Source organism: Blastomyces gilchristii, assembly GCF_000003855.2.
Source record: "Blastomyces gilchristii SLH14081 genomic scaffold supercont1.6, whole genome shotgun sequence".
NCBI classification, from domain to species: Eukaryota; Fungi; Ascomycota; class Eurotiomycetes; order Onygenales; family Ajellomycetaceae; genus Blastomyces; species Blastomyces gilchristii.
This window is the reverse complement of record NW_003101677.1, coordinates 2842202-2864727: the sequence shown is the minus strand read 5'-3', so window position 1 is coordinate 2864727 and position 22526 is coordinate 2842202. Positions and strand designations below refer to the sequence as shown.

Below are 22526 nucleotides of genomic sequence, written 5' to 3'. Positions count from 1 at the left end.
AATGTGAAATTTATAATCTCAGTGATCAGTCTAGCTATGAGAGTATAGTATTTTCTAGCAATGAAATATCTTATTATATTAAGATTTAAAATATTATCTTATAACAGTGAATTTCTATATTATTCTATTTATAAGATTTATCTGATATTACATGTCAATAATTATCAGATAATAGAATTTTAAGAGCAGTAATTAAACTGAGTATTAAAAGAGATTGTAAAGAGATTTAAGATAAAGAATATTAAAGAGATTAAGTTATATCTTGAAATAAAGATTAAATATCAGAGAAATAATAATCTAGCAGTTATACAGAGCTGTTATATTAAGAAGATTCTTGAAAATTTTAGTATAAATAAGATAAATTCTGTGAGAACTTCAATGATAATAAGTATACAGCTGAAATTTTCATCTGATAAGAATAATAAATTAAATAATAATTTCACTTATATAAGATATTATTAAGAACTGAAATTATTACAGTATTTAATCTTAAGTAGTAGATCAAATCTGATATTCACAGTTAACTATCTCTTATATTTTAACTTATATTTATACAAAGTATGTTAAACAGTGTTAAAGTATATTCTATATTATATTAAGAAGATGAAAAATTATAGTATATTATACAGAAAGAAGATCAGTGATAAAAGTTTAAGTTCTGTAATATACTATAATTCAGACTGAGTGAGAGTGAATTCTTAATACAAATTAACTACTGATTATATTATATTAATTAATGAGTTATCAGTCTTATAATAGTTGTAAAGACAGACATCTATTATTAAATCAATCATAGAAGCTGAATATATTACAGCTAGTAAGACAGCTTGTGAGATAATCTGATTGAATAATATGTTATATAACACTGAGTTAATGAATGATGAAAAAGTGAAAATATACTCATATCTATGAGTTGATAATAAGAAAGTAATTGATTTAGTAAAGAAGAAATTCTTAATACAAAGATTGTATCATATTAAGATTAGATATCATATTCTTCATAATTTGATTGAAAAAGAGGAAATCATGATGAAACATGTTGATTCTACAGTGAACATAGCTGATGAGCTCATCAAGCCACTGGTGAAGCCTGCATTTGAAGATTTTGTTAAAAGAATTGATTTGAAAGAGATCAGAAAGAAATGATTGAATGATAATAATAATACAGTGAATCAATGAATTTTGCATCATACGGACGTCTTTCCTAATGAGGAAATCAGGGTCCGATTCATGTAATTAATTATTATTGCATTTTTGAAAGATTTGAGGATGGGGGAGGCCCCCGGTGGTGGCTTATTATAGGCCACGGCGTAGCAAGGGGGTGTTGGTGATTACTACACCTACCCTAGTCACGTGCCACCCCAACCTATTTAGTGTAACTCGCGTAGTTAGATTACAACACAACACAACAACGTTATCCTCCAAGACTCTGTGAGGTCATGTGATCACGCACTCAACGGCAGGGAATTTTAGGCGCGCGTCAACTATCGGCGGAGCTCAGGAATGGACTACTTTCCATCCATATTGAACCAACACTAAATCTATCTGACAAAAATTCTCCAGACATTCGCGTTACCATTCTATAGCGGATAGCATATCAGCCTGAGTTGGACCCAGGATCAAGGAGCGGATATTGGGGACTTGCTTGCTTTGTGCTGTCAGGTTTGCAGCCAACAACAGTGTCCGAGCCGTTCACCGCCGCAATCTCGGCAACATGTCGTTCTCTGTGCCATTCAGCTCGAGCCCTCCACCCTCAACTCCAGATAAATATCAGAGATTTGCGAGGAATCCATCCACTACCCCGGCCGGCGCCCCTCCTTCAACTACCCCGTTAGGGCCCCCTCCCTCTAGCTTATTTGGGAGCTCCAAGCTGGGAAGCACCAGGGCCAAATTGAATTTTGGAGTCGCTTCATTTGACCAATCTATAGACTCGCAAGCTTCAGAAGATCTAGGTTTATCAAACGCCTCGTCCAACTTCCCCTTGCCACGGACAAAGGTCAGAGGTCCGCCTCCATTCGCCTCTCGTAGCGCGTTCGATTCGCCGGGGAATAGATCTTTTCGGGAGTCAGATATAAATGGACATACTGCACGGTCAAGTCGTGATTTCGATTCTTACACCGACGATATTGACCAGGACAATGGCATGGGAGATAGTCGTGCAGGATTTTTAGATTCACGATTCAGTGCTTCACACAATTCTCCAGTGCACTCTCCTGTCCATAAATCCTTCATCTATTCCAACCCCGGCCAAGCCAAGCGAGCAAAACTACATGAAAGATGGGCCCAACCACCTACAACCAAGCCCAGAATAACGCCAAGGAAAAAGAGCTCAATGTTTCCGTCAATTGCCCGTGATCTAGCCTCGAGGTCGCAGATTGCAATGGTTAGCGAACCTAATGAACTTATTCTTGAGACTGAGGATATATTTGGCCGAATGTACGATCAAGTTCGGGAGTTCGAACATGATGACGACGGTCTTCAACAGGCTCTGTGTGACATTTCCAAGGATCTTTTGGATTTGTGGGAACGACATACAGCAGGCTCATCTCGCGCCCAGCCAAATAGTCGAACCTCTACCATAGGTCCGGAAAAGTCTGCTCCAAATATTGTGAAAGCCAATTTCCTTGGATCCCTTCTCCTTCCCCTCCATCATCCTCAACTTCAACGGGATAGAGCCCCTGAAGGAGGCCCCTCTGTTCACATTGGTGCTGTTCGCGCCTTTGCACCCAACAAACCTAAAGCTAAAACCCCGATTCCTAAAGTCCTGTTCGATTGGATAAACCATTACCATACCGCACAAAATTCGGACCCGAGTACCGTCTGTAGCTATCAACCAAATCCCACCGCTTCTGCAGCATTCTGGGATGTGGTTCAAACCTTGATTTTGCGTGGGAATCCATCTCCAGTTATCGATCTTCTAAAGAGTGCAGACTTTAATTATGCTAGATCGGCTATGGAGGATGGCCTCGAGCAACCCGGCTATCGAGGGGCCCAGCTTCAAAACATTCAAAAATGTGTCAATAGTGCGATTCAGCTACTTAGCGTCTCTCCAGGCGTTCAAAACAATGATTGGGACATTAAGAACCTTGACTGGGCTATATACCGAAAGCAGATTGCCGCCGCAATTTCTGAACTCGAGAATTTAGCTGAAGGCCAGGACCGCCTGCCTGAAGCACGGGATCAGTTCCAAGCACCCAATTTCGGCATATTTAATCAACGGAGTGCTTCCTCTTTTTCTCAGTCCACACGAATGGCTGAGAGCCAGGTGCCTTGGACGATTTATCAGAATCTGAAGACTATGTATAACATCATGCTTGGAGATGTGTCTTCGATCTTGAGTAAATCGCAGGACTGGGTAGAGGCTACGGTTGGTCTCACTGCCTGGTGGGATGGCGAGGACGACAGCGATATAACTGCTGGAGAAACAAATTTCAACCGAAGCGTGATGAGACGTTCTCAGTCGCAAGCACCCCGTTCAGTAGATTCAAACCCCGAGGAAGCATACTTGCGTCGCCTGGACTATTCATTTGCCAACGTAACGGAAAACTTGGGAGAGGAAGGATTTCAGGTTAATTCTATGAACCCTATGGAAGTGGGTTTGGCTTCAGTTTTCGAAGGTAACATCGAAGGAGTGCTGGAGATGCTACAAACTTGGTCACTGTCTATCGCCTCCGCTGTTGCTGAAGTTGCAAGCTTTGGTGGATGGCTGGATACATCAGTAGGCTCCAAGCCAATGCCTGGTTTCAATCAAAATGATCTCATGGTTTTGAATTATGGCAAAAACGAGAAACCGCTCCGAAAGGATGATATTTTGATTAATTACGCAATGGGTCTCTTCGATCGAAATCCGCTTGAGAGTCCTACGGGAGCGAGGGATGGGTGGGAAGTTGCACTCGAGGTCCTGAGTCGTCTTGACGACCAAGAGATTATGAGGACAAAGGCTACAGAATTGCTTGACCGTATTCCCCTTGATACGTCTGAGCATATGGATAAAGTTGTTTTGCTTTGTGCGGATCTCGGGTTCAATGATGAAGGCCGTAGGGTTTCTGAGGTAAGTTTCAAATCATCAATTACTTTCCATTCGCATACCTAACATATTTTCGACATTAGCGATATGGGGATAAAATAGCAGAGTCGTCTGAAGAATACGGAACAGCCCTCATATGTTACGCAAGAGCTCATAGCTACAAAAAAGTGAAGAACGTTGTCGACCTTCTCACTTCGTTTTGCCTTGTCCGATCCACCGCATATCCGCCTGCATCTGAGCTCGATGTTCAACTTCGATCGCTTCTTTACAGTCCGCGAGCCGCGTTATCAGCAATTGCAGCTGTCGACCAAGAGGCGGCTGGTATGCTCCAGTTCTACTTTTGTGGATATGCCGCTGTGAGACGCTTCTACGACATTCGTGACGAGGAGGTCTATTTGCAAAAGGGGGAGCGACCAAAATATCGCCCTCTAGCTAGAAAAAGAGCTGCCGCTGAAACTCTCGTTGCGGTCATCCGCAGTGCAGCCGATAGCATCTATGGTGGCTTGTACGATGGGGAACGGAAAACATCAGTTCAAGTTGATGGACTCCTGGTGTTGCTAGGAGAAGCTCTCGTATTCTTGGAAGGTGAGTTCTTCTGTTTCCTTATCCCCTGGCTATTTATTTACATATTCTAACCTTTCGAGTTCCAGAACCCAACCGCTTCCTCACCACCGACCAGCTATTAACCATCCTCGCTGCGATCGAAGATCTCCAATCTGTCACATCACGTGTTTATGACCAGTGCGAAATGTGTCTGCAATCGACCGTATATCACCACTTCAACTATGATGCCCTCGCGAACAGTTCATTTGGTGATGAATCCATCCGATCCCCGGTGACATCATCCTTCGCCGCTCCACCACGCAATCTACTTAAAAAGTCGGTATCATCGCTGACCGCAGTCAGTGGCTTTTCTCTGATCGGCAGTGAAATGCTCGAATCCCAGAGTCGCAAACGGGATGGTGGATCAACTTCCATTGAAAATTCGGGTGTGCTTATTCCCCACCCAAATGCGAGGCAAGGGGGTGCCGATGTGAAGCGAGGTTGGGACTGGAGAGCGAGAATTCGCAAAGATGTGAAGGGGCAGGATATTTTGAGGATCTTGAGGCTTCAGATTGCTAAGGGACTAAGTTTCGGCGCTTTGGGATCTTGAGCGGAGTCTTTTCCATTTTCCATTACTGTTCTTTCCTAATGAGCAACGTGGATGGGTCTATTATTCGGTTGAGAAGGGATTTTTTTTCAGGTATCTATTTCTACTTTCCTATGAATAACAGCCTTAATATTTTCTCTTTTCCCTATCCGCTTCGAGATATCTGGCGTCTAAACTATTAGATTTATGCAAGAAGGACCATCAACATGGATTTCCCTTTTTCTTTATGCATTTTCACATTTTTCTTTCCTTTTTCGCTTTGCATCTTTAGGGAGTGTATACAGTCGAATATGGAGACGGATCACTTTTTCCTTTGAACCATGAGCTATTAGGCACAGACAATAGCATTTCCACGCATGGGGTCCGCCCGGGAACGCCACCATCCATCTGAGTAGGTGATTAATAATGCGATACAGAGCACTCAGCTATTCAGCTTAGAGAAGTGTATCAATCAATATGGACCACCTGAATTCAGTAGCAACCAAAAGATAAATATAAACATGACAAATCGTCGACGAAAATTTAAATCCCGGCGTTTCTTTTGGTGCTTTCACACTGTATATGGCTTAATAATGTTTTCATGGCGGCTGTGACGATTTCTCTTCTGGTCAAACGCTCGACGGATGCGTGGCGACTGGCGTCAAAGCTGGTTTTTTTACCTGACTAACTTACCATCCTGACCTCGTCCCATCCATCCTCTTGGACGTTGGGGGCCATGTTACGGAGCTCACCAGCCACAACAACAACGCAAGGGAGGGATACGGCGCCAAGGCGAGTTGTCAAAAAAAGGACGCGAATTTGCCCCAGGAGTAATCCGTAGGAACACCTGGGTTTCGGGAGCTGCGTCCAGTCGTAGGTCAGGATACCTTGATCCTGCTACTGGCTCGTTAGGCGCACTCCAGCTCTTGTGAAACGGCCGTCAAAGCAGTGATTGTTGTTCTTTTCCCGCCAAAATACCCTTTTGTAACTATCCCTCTGCGGCCGTATGAGAGGAAAACTGTGCGCAATTTTGAGAAAGGGGGCCAAAATCAAATGGCCGCCTCGTACAGGAGTAGTATTTTTGACCCGGGCTGAGTGAGGATTTCCCGACTATTGCGATCCCAGCGATCTTTCTTGAACCCTGGGTGCCGATCCCAAGTTTTGGGGATTCTGTTTCTAGTTTCTATCCTAGAATCTAGGCCGCAGTTTCAGCTAGGTTGGGTTGTCCACCTGCATGGGCTCTGTTTCCTGAAGAATAACTTACAGCACATGAACTCAGCAGCTCCTGGGGCATGTTTTGATCAGCACAGGGAATAGAATGCCTTGCTTACATACCCCTTGCCTGCATAGTTAACTACCGAGCTAAGCTAGAGGAAGTGATCATTGAGTGTCCCAAAGGGTTCAATTACAATGTGAATGATATTAGGAGATTTGTGACTATAAGCCGCAATTTACTTGTTTTGGGCTTTGTTCTCAAGCTACTTGTGAAGTACGTGCCCGGCTGGTGCTTTGCGAGAAAGCCTGGCTGTGCTGAAAGTCCCACAAAAAGGCTGGCTGGAGTTATTTTTGAATGTTGTTCACCGCTGCCTTGACTGCAGAGCTGGTACTTCGTTATTCAAGAGCTAGGGAGAAAGAGAAGAGGAGTTCCAACAATGCATGCACATTCTCATTCTCAATTCCGCATCTTGATTTACTACAAGCAGAGGTATAAGATGGTAAGATCAATGGAAGGAATCCTTCATTGCATCTATCACTTGAATCAGTGACGCGGTCCTATCCATGAGGCTGTTCCACAGCGAATCTGCTAAGGGACCCGATGGATTTGAGCGCGGATGGGACTGATTTTGCCTTTCTGTCATTGTTGTTTCTGCCAGCTGGGCCCAAAGCTTCCATGAGACCATTAAAACCATGCGCAGATATATCGGTGCCATTGTCCGAGAAGGACGTATGTTCATATCTATGTACAGTGGCGGAGACACCTCGCATCCTCCGACTTGCAGCCGCGGGAGAACGATACCCCAATCTCTGTCCGCGCGAGACACTGAGGCATGCCTCACACATTCTCGCAGCATGTGCAAGGTGGTAGAATAGATTTCTACCAAGCGAGAGTGGCAAGAGAGGACCATAAGCATGGTAGATTCATCATTCCAGTCCACAAGTGGGTAAGGCACACTTGACGATGCAACTTCTTCAGACCCAAGCCGTTTTACGACTCACATGAGCTCAAGAGTGAGATGGAAGAGGTCCTCAAAGACAAAGCGTGTTGGTTTGCCAGCTCTCGCTTCACATCTTGATGGGAGATTAGAGGCATACTCATACATTGCCACACTAAGGCTTGCCAATTGTTGAATCGGAGATGTCACTGTTACTTGCGTTCCCTTCTGCTCGTAGTTTCTAATACTCGTGGAGGAGCTGGGCGAGAACAAAGCGCCACCAACATTGCTTACGACACTGTTCAGTGAATTTTCGTTCCTTGGGGTGCAGAAGTTGCTATAAGGAGAGATGTTGTCCAAAAACGAGAAATTTTCGGGTCCCAGCCAGGAGAAGCCCGGTTCGACCGTTGCTAGAGTCAAGATGAGCACGTTACTTTAGTAGAAAGTGACTGAAGAAGCTGGAAGGCAGCATCCTAATCTGATAGCTCGGAGACTAGTGCTGCTTCACTTCGAGAAAATCCCACCTCCATGCCTTGTTCCTGACCAGTCATCGCATCTGAATGCGCATTCGGTATGGTACCTGAGGCGGGGATAAGACCTGTCCGTGAAGGCCTCGTCATCTGTTGTGCACGCTGAGCCTTCAGAGAGCCCTGAGGTGCGCGGATAGAAAACTGGCAAGTTTTTCCTAATCTGAGGCATCGCTCGCAGCGGGCTTCCTCCGGCTTGCGGATACACCGGAGTTTTTGCCTGTGGCAGGGGTTACACGCTGCCCGCCCTTACCGCGAAGCCTGATCAGGCGTTGATTCGCCAAACAGTAAAGATGGACCCACGAGTCCATCCATTGATGGGAGATAGACAGAAGATGCAAGGCTAAGTGTTAAGGGCGAAAGTTTTAGCTCAGGCTCCTCTGACAAACTTGTATGCAGGTTCGGTGTTTTGGGCTGCACGTTCGGCGAGAGTAGTTTAACTACTGTGGATTGTGGATTAATAACTAATGATCTTGGCTGGCGGGACTCTCACAGTAACTAACTAGTTAACATAACACCAATCTGAGAATGCCTCTCTACCCAGCGCATTATCTTTGTCCCTTTCATGTTATTTATGTTGGCCGTTGCGGCCGTTGCGGCTATCGGCTGTGGCGATCTCCCTAGATCACGTAAGCAACCACTATATTTTCTTGGAGGATAACGTTGTTGTGTTGTGTTATAATCTAACTACGCGAGTTACACTAAATAGGTTGGGGTGGCACGTGACTAGGGTAGGTGTAGTAATCACCAACACCCCCCCTTGCTACGCCGTGGCCTATAATAAGCCGCCACCCGGGGCCTCCCCCATCCTCAAATCTTTCAAAAATGCAATAATAATTAATTACATGAATCAGACCCTGATTTCCTCATTAGGAAAGGCGTCTGTACAGCAATAACTGTAAAAATCAAGAAATACATGCAAAATTCATTGATCTGCTGTATCATCATTATCATTCAATCATTTCTTCTTCTCAATTTCCTGAATGCCAACTCTCTTGACAAATTCTTCAAATGCAGGCTTCATCAGTGGCTTGATGAGCTCATCAGCTATGTTCACTGTAGAATCAACATATTTCATCATGATTTCCTCTTTTTCAACTAAATTATAGAGAATATGATATCTAATCTTAATATGATATAATCTTTATGTTAAGAATTCCTCCTTTGCTAGATTAATTACTCTCTTATTATCAACTTATAAATATAAGTATATTTTCACTTTTTCATTATTTATCAACTCAGTGTTATATAATATATCATTTAACTAGATTATCTTACAAGCTGTCTTACTAGCTATAATATACTCAGCTTCTGTGATTGATTTAGTAATAGATGTCTGTCTCTGTAACTGTTATGAGATCAGTAACTCATTAATCAATATAATATAGCTGATAGTTAATTTGTATTGAGAATCTATCTCTGCTCAGTTTAAATCACAGTATGTTATAGAACTCAGATCATCTTCTATCTTCTTCTTATATAATATATCATGATTCTTTATCTTCTTAACATAATATAGAACATGCTTCAACACTGCTTAACATGCTTTATATAAATATAAGTTAAAATACAAGAGATAGTTAACTGTGAATATCAGATCTGATCAGCTACTTGAGATTAAATATTATAATAATCTCAATTCTTGGTAATATCTTGTAGTTATAAAGTCATTATTCAATTTCTCTCTCTTATCAGATAAGAATTTCAGTTATATATTAGTTATTATTAAAGTGTCAGCTGAATTTATCTTATTTATATTAAAATTTTCAAGAATCTCTTTAATATAATAGCTCTGTGTAACTACTAGATTATCATTTCTCTAGTATTTAATCTTTATCTTAAGATATGACTTAATCTCTTTAATATTCTTTATCTTAAATCTCTTTATAATCTCTCTTAATACTTAGTCTAATTACTGTTCTTAAGATTCTATTATCTGATAATTATTAATATATAATATCAAATAGATCTTGTGAATAGAGTAATATAGAAATCTGTTATTATAAGATAATATCTTGAATTTCAATATAGTTAGATACTCTGTTATAAGAAAATATTATACTTTTATAACTTACTTCATTTTATATAAACTCTGACAGAGTAATCTTATCAAGCTCTCTCTACTGTACTTAATATCTGTAAGTAGTTATATATAGATTATCTTATTCTGAGATAATATATTATTTAAAAACACAGACACATAGTCAATTGATTTAATCTTTCATTCTTTGATAGTTGATATAGTGAATAGACTATATAATGTAGACTCTGATATCACTGCAGTATACAATCTTGTATAATAAATACTCTGCTATTATAAGAACTCTCTAATCACTTAGTAAGCTCTAAAATAAATGATTTCTCTCTTATTATTGAACTTCTGATTATATACTTATTTATTTGTAAGAATATTCATTTTCAGAGTCTTCTTAATAATAATATATATCTTCTTCTATTCAAATATCTTAATCTTCTTTTTCATTATCTTATGTTAATAGTCTCAGTCTGAGCTTCTCTTAGCTTTTATTAGTGTAGTTGATTAGTCTGTTAGAATACTTAGAATAGAATTATACTTATTAACAGAGTCTTTGAACTCTTTATTTATGACAAGCTGTGTCTTATTATCTAGAAGATAGATTGAATTAATTACACTCTCTAAGTTCTTATTAATAATTATCTTTAAAACATCTGGTTTATTCTTTGTAAGTCTTCTTAGAAGACAGTGTTATTATCTCTTTATAATGTCAAGAATATTCAATTTCTCTGACAGTTTGACTACTTCTTTAATAATATTCACTTGTGATTCAAAGGTTGCTTGAGCCAGCGTACAATTACAGGCATACACCGGCTTCTTATATATGTTATCTAAATTAATTAGTGGCTGCTAGAGCCTCTTTACATTTGTAAGCATGTTCAGAAGCAGCTGTGTTATTATTCAGTGATTATACATTCTTCTAAATCACATTCTCTTTCATCAGATTCAGTCACGCTCACATGACTATAATATAAGCTCTAGTCTCATGTGAATTAGTGTGCTACTAGTATTCACAATCATAGTCTATCTCTGATTCAGCTAGTATTTCTTATATACTCTTACAAAGAAACTTTTACTATATTATATTACTCATTCACTAACTTTTTTCATTCTTCAATCATCTTCTTTATCATTATTATTATTAAATGTTACTATCTTATTCAAGATTTCTGCTTCTGCTTCTGTTTAACATCTTCTATCTGTTCATCTATTACATTATATATGTTTCTGGCAATGACTCTCTGTTCTCACAATAAGTGTCATTGTAGTACTTATACTGAGTAGTTTGTTAGCAGTAAATGTGATACATTGTGAAATATAACTGAGACTTGTTTATCTTCTAATGATTATTAGAATATATTATCATAAATGATATACTCTCTTCATCTTCTTATACACTTCTGACTCTCTTTTCTCTAACAGGTATCTGATTATGTTTTCTGATCATGTTTTCTGATCATTTTATATAACTGCAGATACTGATATATTTGTTTTGATTTATATAGAATCTTCATGTATTAACAGATTTATATCTGCTAATGATTGTGATCTCAATGTTGAATTGTTGATTGAGAACTTGAGAGACATAATAATGAAGAAATTGCTTATATTATATGTGACTGAGTCTTCTGTATCTCTCTCTACTCTCTCTGTTTCTTTCTCTACTATCTCTCTTTAATCTTCTACATCTGTCTCTGTGTCTGATTCTCTCACTCTCACTATCTCTGTTTCTGTGACTCTCACTTCTGCTACTTCTGCTCTCTCTGATTCTGTTATCTCTGCTTTCATTATCAGCTCTCTCTGTTTCAAGAAGATGTTGTATAGACTTAATAAATCATGTTTCTCAGTATATATACTTCTGCTCTTCTTATCAACTTCTAAAACAATTTATTATATAAAGACTGTATATAATACAATTATCTGAAGCTTGATTATGAATATCAATTATTATATTCATTTTAAATATTTATAATAAGACAATTGTTTATTTATATCAGAGAATCACTTCTTCTCTTAACAGTGTTAAAATTATAAGTCTTTTTCTTTTTCATCTTTTTCTTCTGATGCTGATTTTCCTGTTCTTAGAGAAAATCATTATAAGTTTTATTATTATACATGAAGTGATGATGTTCACAGATATTAAGAAACTTTTCACAACTGTTAAATTCAATATTATAAGTATATTCACTCTGATAAATTTCTTTGAAATGATAGATCTGTATCAGTCTATTCTCTGATGTCTGTTGTCTGACTTCATGATGTAAGTAAAAGATATCTGTGTTTTTGAGAATAGAAATGCAGATGTTGTACTCTTTTACATCTGTGAGTATGAGACTTATATGCCTTGTCTGAGATGTTATTGTGAGAATAAGCTGTTTATATACTGTGTTCTACTTTCTGTATTTCTCTGTGTCTCTCTCTCTCTTTCTGAGAAGCCTTGTGTGTGTTGTAATTACATGTACAATTCTAAGATCAGCAGATATTTATTCAGTAAGTGTTACTCTTGTTTTTACAGTTTCATACACTAATAATAGTTCTTGATTACTTCAGTGTCAGAGACTATTCTAATTGAAGATAATCACACTGCTGAGACTACTCTCTTTCACTTTCAAGCTTCTTCTGTCACTTTCTCTTCCTTCTCTGCAGAGAAGATTGTATGTATACTGAGTTATAAGTATTCAGTTCTAAGTGACTCTTATTATTATTTATCTGATTCTGTGTTTTCTTCTTCTTTTATTTCTTTCATCTCTACTTTCTCTGTCTTGACTTCTGATTCTGTGAGTTCTGTACTCTTCTTCAATTTTTCTACACACATATATACATATTTCTATATTGGCATTTCAGTCAATCTTGTAATAAATGATATTAATGTTGTATGCAGAGTGATAGAGAAACCAGAGATATATACAGTGTTATTATAAGAGCAGTGTAAGAGACCTACTTTGAATAGATCAGTATAATATTATAGGTCTTATATAACAAAGAGAAAAATGTTAGAGAAGGAAAGAAAGAGAAAGTGTGAGAATCAGTGATTGAAGTGAATATTTATACGTGTATGTAGTGATGTACACAGTGAAGCTTCAGAGTGAAAGAATATACGCGCATTTGTAGCAGCTGAGAATTGGCAATCAGAACATACATGTTCATAGCAGCTGAGAATCAGTGATTGAGAATGAGATGGTAGAAATCTATGAAGTGTACAGAATAGTCTATATAATTGATTGAGTGCAGTCTGTCACATTAGCCCTCTTCTTCCAGAAGCAGTTTCTATTGATCAAGGACTGCTGTTTCAGATAATGCAGAACTCAGAGTTCAGGTCAGTTAATTATAGCTGACTCATTTCACAAGATATTATCAGCTGCAGCTGTGAAGTCTCTCATTGAGAATATTCTCAATCTCTTACTCAAGCTCATTATCTTCTTCTATAATATCTGATAACTGTCAGTCAGAAGTCAGTTGAGAAGAGAACAGATCAGTAATAGTGCAGTGAAGCAAGCTTGTATGAAATACATTGTAAATCTCTGATAATATGTTAAGACAGTAGTTGTGACTATCTAGAACTTCTATCACTTTATACCTGGCATGATAGTAATCTAGTGTATGAGATGAACATGTGGTTTGTATATTCTTAAGATTCAATCATATCAGATCTTCTATCTTATATTATTCAGTGAGATCTCAGTGAACATTGATTTGATTCTCTTAATCTTGTTTTACAGTTGCTATGAAGGCCTCTGCTTAATTACAGGCATCTCAGAGCTTCATTACTATATTATCAGTGATCTGAATTGAACTGTGAGAGTCTGATATGAACTGTGTAATCTCTAGAAGATTCAACATCTTCATGTGATAACTGTGTGTAAGGAAGAATGAACTTACACCTGTTGAAATAGTATCTTATTCATTGATAGTGACCTCTGTGTGTAGAAGCAGGTCATATTAATCATCTTATGAATAATTGCAGAACTTATGAAGATAGTTCTTTACAGTCTGAATTATCTATTCTGATGCATTATCAGTCTTGAAGTGATAGACAGTTAACAGACAGTGTGTAATCTTGAGAACTTGACAGATTCTTATTCAGAGAGTGCTTATGAATTAGCAGCTCTGATCTGATACTATTGATCTCAGCAACTCATGTATTAAATAGAATAAACTTTGTAAGAAGACTTCAATAACTTGTTCAGTATTCATCTTATTATAAGATTTCAATATTATATCTTTACTTAGTTAGTTAACAATGACTAGAATGTTTCTATAACTCTTGCTCTCAGATAGATTAATAGTGAAATCAATTACTACATCTTATCAGATTCTATCAGAAATATTAAGTGATTTCAGTAGATCTTTTCTACAGTTCTTTCATAAGATAATGAAAGAACAGTGATTACAGTTTCAGATGAAGTATCTGATACTGTTTGATATCTCAGATTAATAGAACTCTCAGAAGATCATTCTATACAGTTATTCATAGTCTGAATAATCAGTTATATATGAATCATATATCTCTTGCATTATTCAGATGTGTAAGAATTCAGAGTGAGAGACTCAGCATTATTCACAGAATCATAGAGTGTTATTATCATCAATTAAATATTCTGAGATATCAGTTCTTACATGTAATTCTGAAGAAAATCAGAGTACTTCTTATTGTACTGCTTCAGTGAGTGCTTGAAGAAGTTCATCAGTTTAAGCTGCTGTATGCTATAGCTCATCTAATATAGGTTCAGAAGAAGTTAAGATATCAGTGACAGTTCTAATTAGAGAAGCATGTATAGTGCTGTGAGCTGTTTTATCTTGATCAACTAGTATCTTCAGATTCAAGAGTCAGTGCTCTCAGTTCATTCAGTGAGTATCTGTTACATTGAATGACATGTCTTACTCTTGTTATGAGAGAGCATCTGTCATCAAGTTCTGACTGTCAGAACAGTAGTGTATTGTAAAATGAAAGCAGCTTAAGAACTCAGATTATTGTATCTGTTATTCAGTGAGTTTACAGATAGTTATGAAGTATTTAAGATTCTTATAATCTGTGACTATCTCAAATTCAGAGACACTTCAGAGTTCAGAGTCTCATTCTTCTAAACAGTATATAATTGTAAGAAGTTTCTTATTATAAATCTTATAATTGTATTCAGCAGAACTCAGTTTCTTAGATATGAAAGTATATGATTATAGAACATCTTCATTATTATATTACAATATCACTTCTTCTATTATATAGTCAGAGAAATCAGCTTCAATAACTGTCTTATGATCAGAATTGAATATTATCAGCAGAGAGGTATTAATAAACATCTTCTTCATCTGTGTAAATGCAGCTTTAATATCTGCTAATCATTGAAATACTGTGTCTTTCTTAGTGAGTTCTGTAAGTGATCTCATAATATCTGAGAAGTTTTATATAAATTACTGATAGAAGTTAGCAAATCTGATGAAGCTTTGTATATCTTTCACAGTGCATGAGACCTTTCATTCAAGAATAGCAGAGATCTTCTCAGAATTCATTCAGATTTCCTTATCAGCTTCTATGATAAAACCTAAGTATTTAGTACTCTTGACTTCAAAATCACACTTGTTAATATCAATTGATAGTTCTGCTTCTTGTAGTCATTGTAATACTCTTTATACATACTCTTGATATTTCTTTCTGAATTCATCAGTGAAGATGAGGATGTCATCTAAATAAGCAGATGTAAATTCATCAAGAAAGTCTCAGAGTGCTCAGTTGATATACTTCTGAAATGTACTGAGAGCATTGATCAGTTCAAAGAGTGTGACTACTCATTCAAAGAGATTATATCATGTTCAGAATGCTGTAAGTCACTCATCTCCTTCAGTGATGCAGATCTTATGAAATGCAGTGATGACATTTAACTTTGTAAATCATTGAGCTTGTTCAATGTGAGCTAGAGTTTCATTGATAAGAGATAAAGAATAATAATCTTTCTTTATTAATCTGTTCAATTCTTAATAGTTTACACAGAACTGAAGTTCTTCATCTGATTTCTTTGCAAAGAGAATAGAGACTGTGATGAAAGAGTTACTAATACATATAAATTCTTTATTCAACAGATCATTGAGTGTCTTTTGAAGAAGAAGAAGTTCATCTCAGAATATGTTATAAAGAGAGCCTTATAACAGTTTGAGATTCTTATCATTCTTTTTCTCTAACTTGATACTGTGATTCATTCCAGAATCTTATAAGAGAAGTATGTTTATAATATTATCTTATTGAAAGATATCTAGATATTCATGATATTATTGAGAGAGTTTTGTACAAGAATCTGTTATTGTAATATGAAATAACTTTTCTAGAGTCTTTTTGATATCAGTCAGACTGATGGAATAGATTGACACATGATTCTGCTGTCAGTGAACTTGTCAGTGACTCTGTCAGTGATTTTGATGATGACTTCTTTTTCAGAGTATTTCATAAGTGTTGACAGAGATCTGTGTAGGATTTATAGTCTTGTGAATATCATCTTCATGAATTCTATTATTATTAGAGAATATCAAGCTTCTGTTTTAAGCATTCAGCAAGATGCCTTGTTCAGATAGTCAGACAAGTTCTAATATAAGATTATAATCAAGATTATTAACTTCATATATATAGATATCTTTATATTGATGTTCTTTCACATCTATGTTTAGTTTTATCATGTAATGAGTACAAACATCTTTTAGGTCATCAAATTCTGCAAGAAGTTGAGATTTTGATAAAAGAATATACTGAAGATTATGACATCTTACAACTGAAGATTTTATCATTGTATAGTGACATAGACTGCTGTCTATCATGGCTTTCATATTATACATGTTATCAATCACAGTAGATACAAGAATCATATTCATTGTCATCTTCTCTTCAAATCATTATTATCTAATCTCTTCAAGCTTCTGTTTATGAATTTGAACAGAAGCTAATCTTTTCCCTGTTTCACTGAGATATTCTTATAGTTATCTTCTGAATCTTTCTCTAATGTAATATGATTGGTGTGAACAGGCACTGATTCATTCTTTAAATGAGAAGACACTGATCTCAAGTATGAAGATACATAGGTTGATTGACAGTTAAAAGCAATGTGTTCTGATCAGTTACAGTTGATGCACACTTCTTGTTAATGTTAATTGATGACTTCTTCAGAAGTGATCTCAGAGACCTGAAAGCCTGTTTGAATGACAGAGACCCTTGCTTATATATAGACATTTAAGTCTACTCAGTTCATAGCATCTGCATTATTATTGTTATTCTTCAGTGCAGGTGTGTGAGTGACTAAAATGTAATATCTTCTATCACTGTTCTGTATACTCTTGAGCTTGATAAGATGATCATTCAATGTCTGAAGCTGTGTGCAGAAGTCTTCATAAGTCTGATCTTTATCTACACTTATAAGAGTCTGTAAGAGTTTGAAGATTAATGTCTTCTTGAGCATGCTAATCTTCATTTAATTCTCTCAAGATTGATCATCTGCTTCTAGAATCTTGGTGTTGAAGTCAGGAATGAATATTATAAGAGAAGTATTTCTCTGTTAAGTGCTCTGTAATTAATCTAATACTTTCTGTTGCATAGCAGTGTCTCAGAACAGAATATCAAGATATTTGATAATATTATCAGATATTCATAATACTGGTTCACATGCTTTCATTCATGAATGAAACTTCTGTTTTATGTGATTCTTCAATCATTCATTGATATATTAATCTTGATTGATTAGTGAACTGATGATATCTTCATTCACACTCAGTTTCATGAGCACTTCCATTCTTCATGATGAGTAGAGAGTGAGATTGAAAGTATTAAAATATGTGAAAGTATCTAAGTATTCTTTCAGCACTTTTGTATTTAATTCTATAGATGTTGAAATTGTCTGTGCAAGAGTTTCTTATTGAGATAATTATTGAATTTCTTCATATTGATGTTATTAAGTTGCATGCATATCAGCTATTTATTATTATTATAATTTCAACATTGCTTAAAGTCACTGTGATACTGTGTCTATGCTCATGTTTAAGAGTTCTCTCATACTATTATTATACATGATTATATTGATTGTCAGATGTGTGATATCTGTGAAATTATAACTGTATGAATATCTCATACATCTGAGATGTCAGAACTCTCAGGTCTTTCACTGATATTTTCTTATAAGATCTTACTCTCTTTGTAAGATCTTGTTATAAGATCAGAGTGACTGATAAGTAAGCTTCTATCTGAGAACTATCTGAGAACTTGATGTCTGTTTAACTATTTAACTGTTTCTCTATTTCTTACATGTTGTTTACATGTTCAGATATCTCAGTGAAAAATTGTTTCTAATGAGAAGATAATGTGTGAATAATTATTTCTAATAAGAAGATGATGAATGTTTTTCTAGTGTAAGAGGCCTACTTTGAATAGATTGATATAATATTATAGGTCTTATATAACAAAGAGAAAAATGTTAGAGAAGGAAAGAAAGAGAAAGTGTGAGAATTGATAATCAAAGTGAATATTTATATGTGTATGTGATGGCATACACAGTGGAGCTTCGGGGTGGAAGAATATACACGTGTTTGTAGCGGCCGAGGATCAGTGATCGGAACATACACGTTCATAGCAGCCGAGGATCGGCGATCGGGAATGAGGCGGTAGGAATCTATGGAGTGTACGGAATAGTCTATATGATTGATCGGGCGCAGCCTGTCACAAGCAGCTTACAGCTCTTGAATTTCTTACAGATCTTGAGTTTTGAGATTTTCTTTGTTTTTTGATGTTTTTCAGATGACATGATGTTAAAAATAGATTAAATGTGTGATATATGAAAATGAATGAGATATATATAATAATATTTATCTTTTGCAGCTGACTCTTACAGTTGATAATTAATTTATTATCTCTTCTCTTTTCTTACACTTTTTTCTTTGTCTGCGAGTCACTACTCTTACATGATCTCTATATAGTACAGTGTTTAATAACTAGATTCAGCAGCTTTTATCTCTTGTGATTCTGTCTTACATATTATACTGTCTCTCTTTGCTCACTCAGACTACTACAGTGAATAGCTTATTAAAACTAATCTCACTCAATCTCTGAGTGTTCTTAGAAGTTAAGATAACTTGATCTCACATATCTATGAATGTTTCAGATGCTTCATTCTCTGTTGTCTCTGTAATTGAACTGATATAAACAGTTAAATTTAACTCTGAATTTCTTTTTCTTCTGTAATCTGACTCATGTGTAAGTCTGTTACTCTGAGACTGCTCTTTACTGTGTTACATCTACTGTCTGCAGCATATTATTATATGACTGACTACAGTCTCATTACTTATTAAAGTGTGATATTTATCTAATTTCTTCATTTCTTCTCATTCTTTTCTTATAATTGTGAAAAGATCAGAATAAGTAAGATCATCTGATTTATAAGCATCTATAATTTCTCTTACTTTGTAAGACTTTTCAATTATAAGTCTCTTCTTTTTCAACACTGATAATAGTGCTGTGAATAATTATAATTTACTCAGATCTTACATCTTTGCTTCTATAAAATATAAATTATTTATTAAGTTATATAAGATCTGTTCCTCTGATTCTTTCAATGCATATATTCTCAGAGAATGTGATTTGAGTATTTTATATGACTTCAATCATCTAGATTGAAACTTCTCAGAACTCTCATTGTATATAAGAACTCATATTCTTATCTTGAGACTTGATTTCTTAACTAGTAAGTCTCATATTCTTTTCAATTGAATTACTTGATTCAGAAGTAACTTATTAGCTTTTACATGTATATGACTGATCTCTTTTAATCTTAATTTCATGTTCATAACTGTTGCATTTACAACTGTTATTTCTGCTGTATTTATAACTGCTGTTTTCTCTTTCATCTTTTCTGAAGCATTCTTCAGAATGCACAGATGCAATTCATACAACAGATAGAATGATAAACACTTGAAGACTGTATACTGTTGAATCTGTGTGACTAATAGTGTCTATCTGAGATATTCATCTCATAGTCTCATAGACTTGCTCACTAGATATTTTATCAGCATGTTGCTCAAGATTTTATTCAAGTGTTTCACTTTTCTGTTCATCTGTGAGTGATATGATATTGTTCTATAATATCTTATCTGTAACTGACTCATGAAATGCCTCACTGCTTCTTCTATGAGATTCACATCATTATCAGTTAGAATCTTATGCAGCATTTCATAGTTGACATAGATCTTATTATATAGAAACTTCATCATCATCTTCTCTATTACTTCTGAAACTGCTTTCATAACTGATCAGTTAGTAGTGTAGTCAATAGTAGTGATTATTCAATGATTTTCATTTGATGTTCACAGTAATATGTCTATGAGATCTATCTCTCATTATTTGAATAATTGTATCACACATTTCATCTGATGTTATACTTTCTCATATTCTCATCCTTTCTTAGATTCTTTTGTGACCTGATAATTCAGGCACTTATGAGTATATATCTGAATGTTTTCAGTCATGCTTGATCAGTATACTCTTGATTTAAGTATACTTATGAGTTCAGAGCTTTCTAAGTGACTGAATTTCTTATGTATGTAAGTCATTAAGTTGTGTCTAAATAAATGTTTCAGATAGAGAGTTTTCACATATTCTAGATTACAGTAAAGTATAATATTATTTTTCAATTTTCTCAGCTTGAAGTTCAGAAGCATCTCTTCTATCACTTTCACAAGATACTTATTATCTGATATCTTGCTATTCTTTAAATAAGAGATCATTGTATTCACTTATTCTGATTTCTTACACTCTCTTAGTGCATTTAACATGAACTTTTCTTATATCTGATTCACAGAATTCTCACTTAGGAAATCAGGTCTGTGACTGATTGTATCAGATATCACAGTGTCTGATTTCTTTTCATATTTAATATTAAGATTGTATGCTTAGAACTCTGAGATTCAACATACTAAGTATTTGAAAGGTTTTATCATTGATTGTAGATAAATGAGGCTTTTATAATCTGTGATTACTGTTGTTATATGCCTGTTGTCAATATATCTATTTCATAATACTAGTACATGCTTAATCACTAGCAATTTCTTTTCATACACTGAATAATTGAGCTCAGTGCCTGATAGTTTTCTATCATTGTACATCACTAGATACAGCTTGCTATTCTTACTCATCTGTAGAAGAGTGTCTCTGATAGCTCATTCAGATACATCTATTTCAATGTAGAAAGGTTTATCATGATCTGATTGAATAAGCACTGAGAATATTATTACATATTTTCTCAGTGTGAGAAAGATCTCTTCACATATAATATTTCAGATAATTGACTGAAACTTCTTCTTTCACAGATTAGTATCTGTTTCTCTTAAGAGATCTGAGAGTGATGCAGCTATTTATGTGAAATTCTTGATAAATCTGCAATAGTATGAGATTAACTCAAGGAATTATTATACATAATGTACATTTCTCAGCCACAGTTAATTTGCTATGATATTTAATTTCTTCAGAATAAGATGTATACAGTCATCTCTTATTACATGTCTCATGAACTTCAACTCTTTTATTTCAAACACACACTTGATTAATTTGACATAGAGCTTATACTCTGTCAGAGTTGTAAGCACTTCATTAAGATGCTTCAGATGTTTATTATATAAGTTTGAGAAGACTAGAATATTATTCAGATATATAAGATATAAGATTTTATTCTATTTATGAAGAATTATATTCATCATTATTTAAAAGATGACAGACACATTTATCAGATCAAATAATATTATCAGAAATTCAAACTTCTCTTATTACATATTAAACACAGTTCATGATACTGATAGTTCATCTATACAGATCTGTTAATATTCTGAGAGAAGATTAATCTTTGATAGATATCAGATGTTTCTGACTGTATTCAACTGTTATTGAATCTATGATAATGAGTATTCATTCTTAATTGTAAGCTTGTTGAGTGCTTGATAATTAATACACATTCATCACTTCTCACCCGCCTTTTTCATAAATAGAACTGAGAAGCCTCACATGCTTGATGAGAGTTGTATAAGATCACATTCTAGAAGATCTGTGATCTGACACTTCTGTTCTTTGAGATGCATTTGCAACAGAGAGTACACATTTTGATTGACTGATTTCATGTCTCTCATGTCAATCTCATGTACAAATTCTCATTTCAGCAGCAATTCTGATGAAAGATTTATTCAGAAGATCTTTTCATACTTCTTCAGAAGTTTCTTTATATACTTATTCTTCTGTATATTCTTTATCTTGATTTTCTCTGCTTTCAGATTCTGTATAACATACAGAATACTTTCAGATGAGATCTTGTAAATCATTCTCTTTACTTATTAATATATAAGCAGATTTAACTCTTCTATATCAGAGATATGAAATGTCCTTCTCATATCAGTTGATAGAATTATATGAACTGTTTTCTTCTTATCAGTTTACTGTATATGACATGTACATCATTAAATCTGCAGATTGAATCTTTGAAATCAATTGAGTTCAAGAATAAGATTATATTTCATATTCTGCAGCTCTTACACTCAGATATAGTAAGATTATTCTCTGAAGTATAAGAGAACTCTTACTCTTACAGATGATACTAAATCTCAGTTATCAGATAATCTTATATATTGAGAATTCTTTACTCAGCAGACT

General features: G+C 35.4%; 2 protein-coding genes across 2 annotated transcripts; one reads left to right on the top strand and one right to left on the bottom strand.

The window, feature by feature from the left end:
• Positions 1-1318: 1318 nt before the first annotated feature.
• Positions 1319-6414, top strand: BDBG_04027 (nuclear pore complex subunit Nup85). The gene is made up of 3 exons (XM_002625922.2): positions 1319-4051; positions 4111-4612; positions 4678-6414. Exons 1-3 carry the CDS (start codon positions 1715-1717, stop codon positions 5178-5180), a joined length of 3342 nt encoding a protein of 1113 aa, XP_002625968.1. The 5' UTR covers positions 1319-1714; the 3' UTR covers positions 5181-6414.
• Positions 6415-6929: 515 nt separating this feature from the next.
• BDBG_04026 (uncharacterized protein) lies at positions 6930-8008 on the bottom strand (the record flags this gene model as incomplete). Its single annotated transcript, XM_002625921.2, has 3 exons — positions 6930-7251; positions 7374-7719; positions 7834-8008. 3 exons carry the CDS (start codon positions 8006-8008, stop codon positions 6930-6932), a joined length of 843 nt encoding a protein of 280 aa, XP_002625967.2.
• Positions 8009-22526: the final 14518 nt, after the last annotated feature.

Coding starts and splice junctions, on each gene's coding strand:
- BDBG_04027 (XM_002625922.2), top strand. CDS start 1,715: ATGTCGTTCTCTGTGCCATTCAGCTCGAGCCCTCCACCCTCAACTCCA. Junction 4,052..4,110: donor AAGGCCGTAGGGTTTCTGAG/GTAAGTTTCAAA, acceptor TTTCGACATTAG/CGATATGGGGATAAAATAGC. Junction 4,613..4,677: donor AGCTCTCGTATTCTTGGAAG/GTGAGTTCTTCT, acceptor TTCGAGTTCCAG/AACCCAACCGCTTCCTCACC.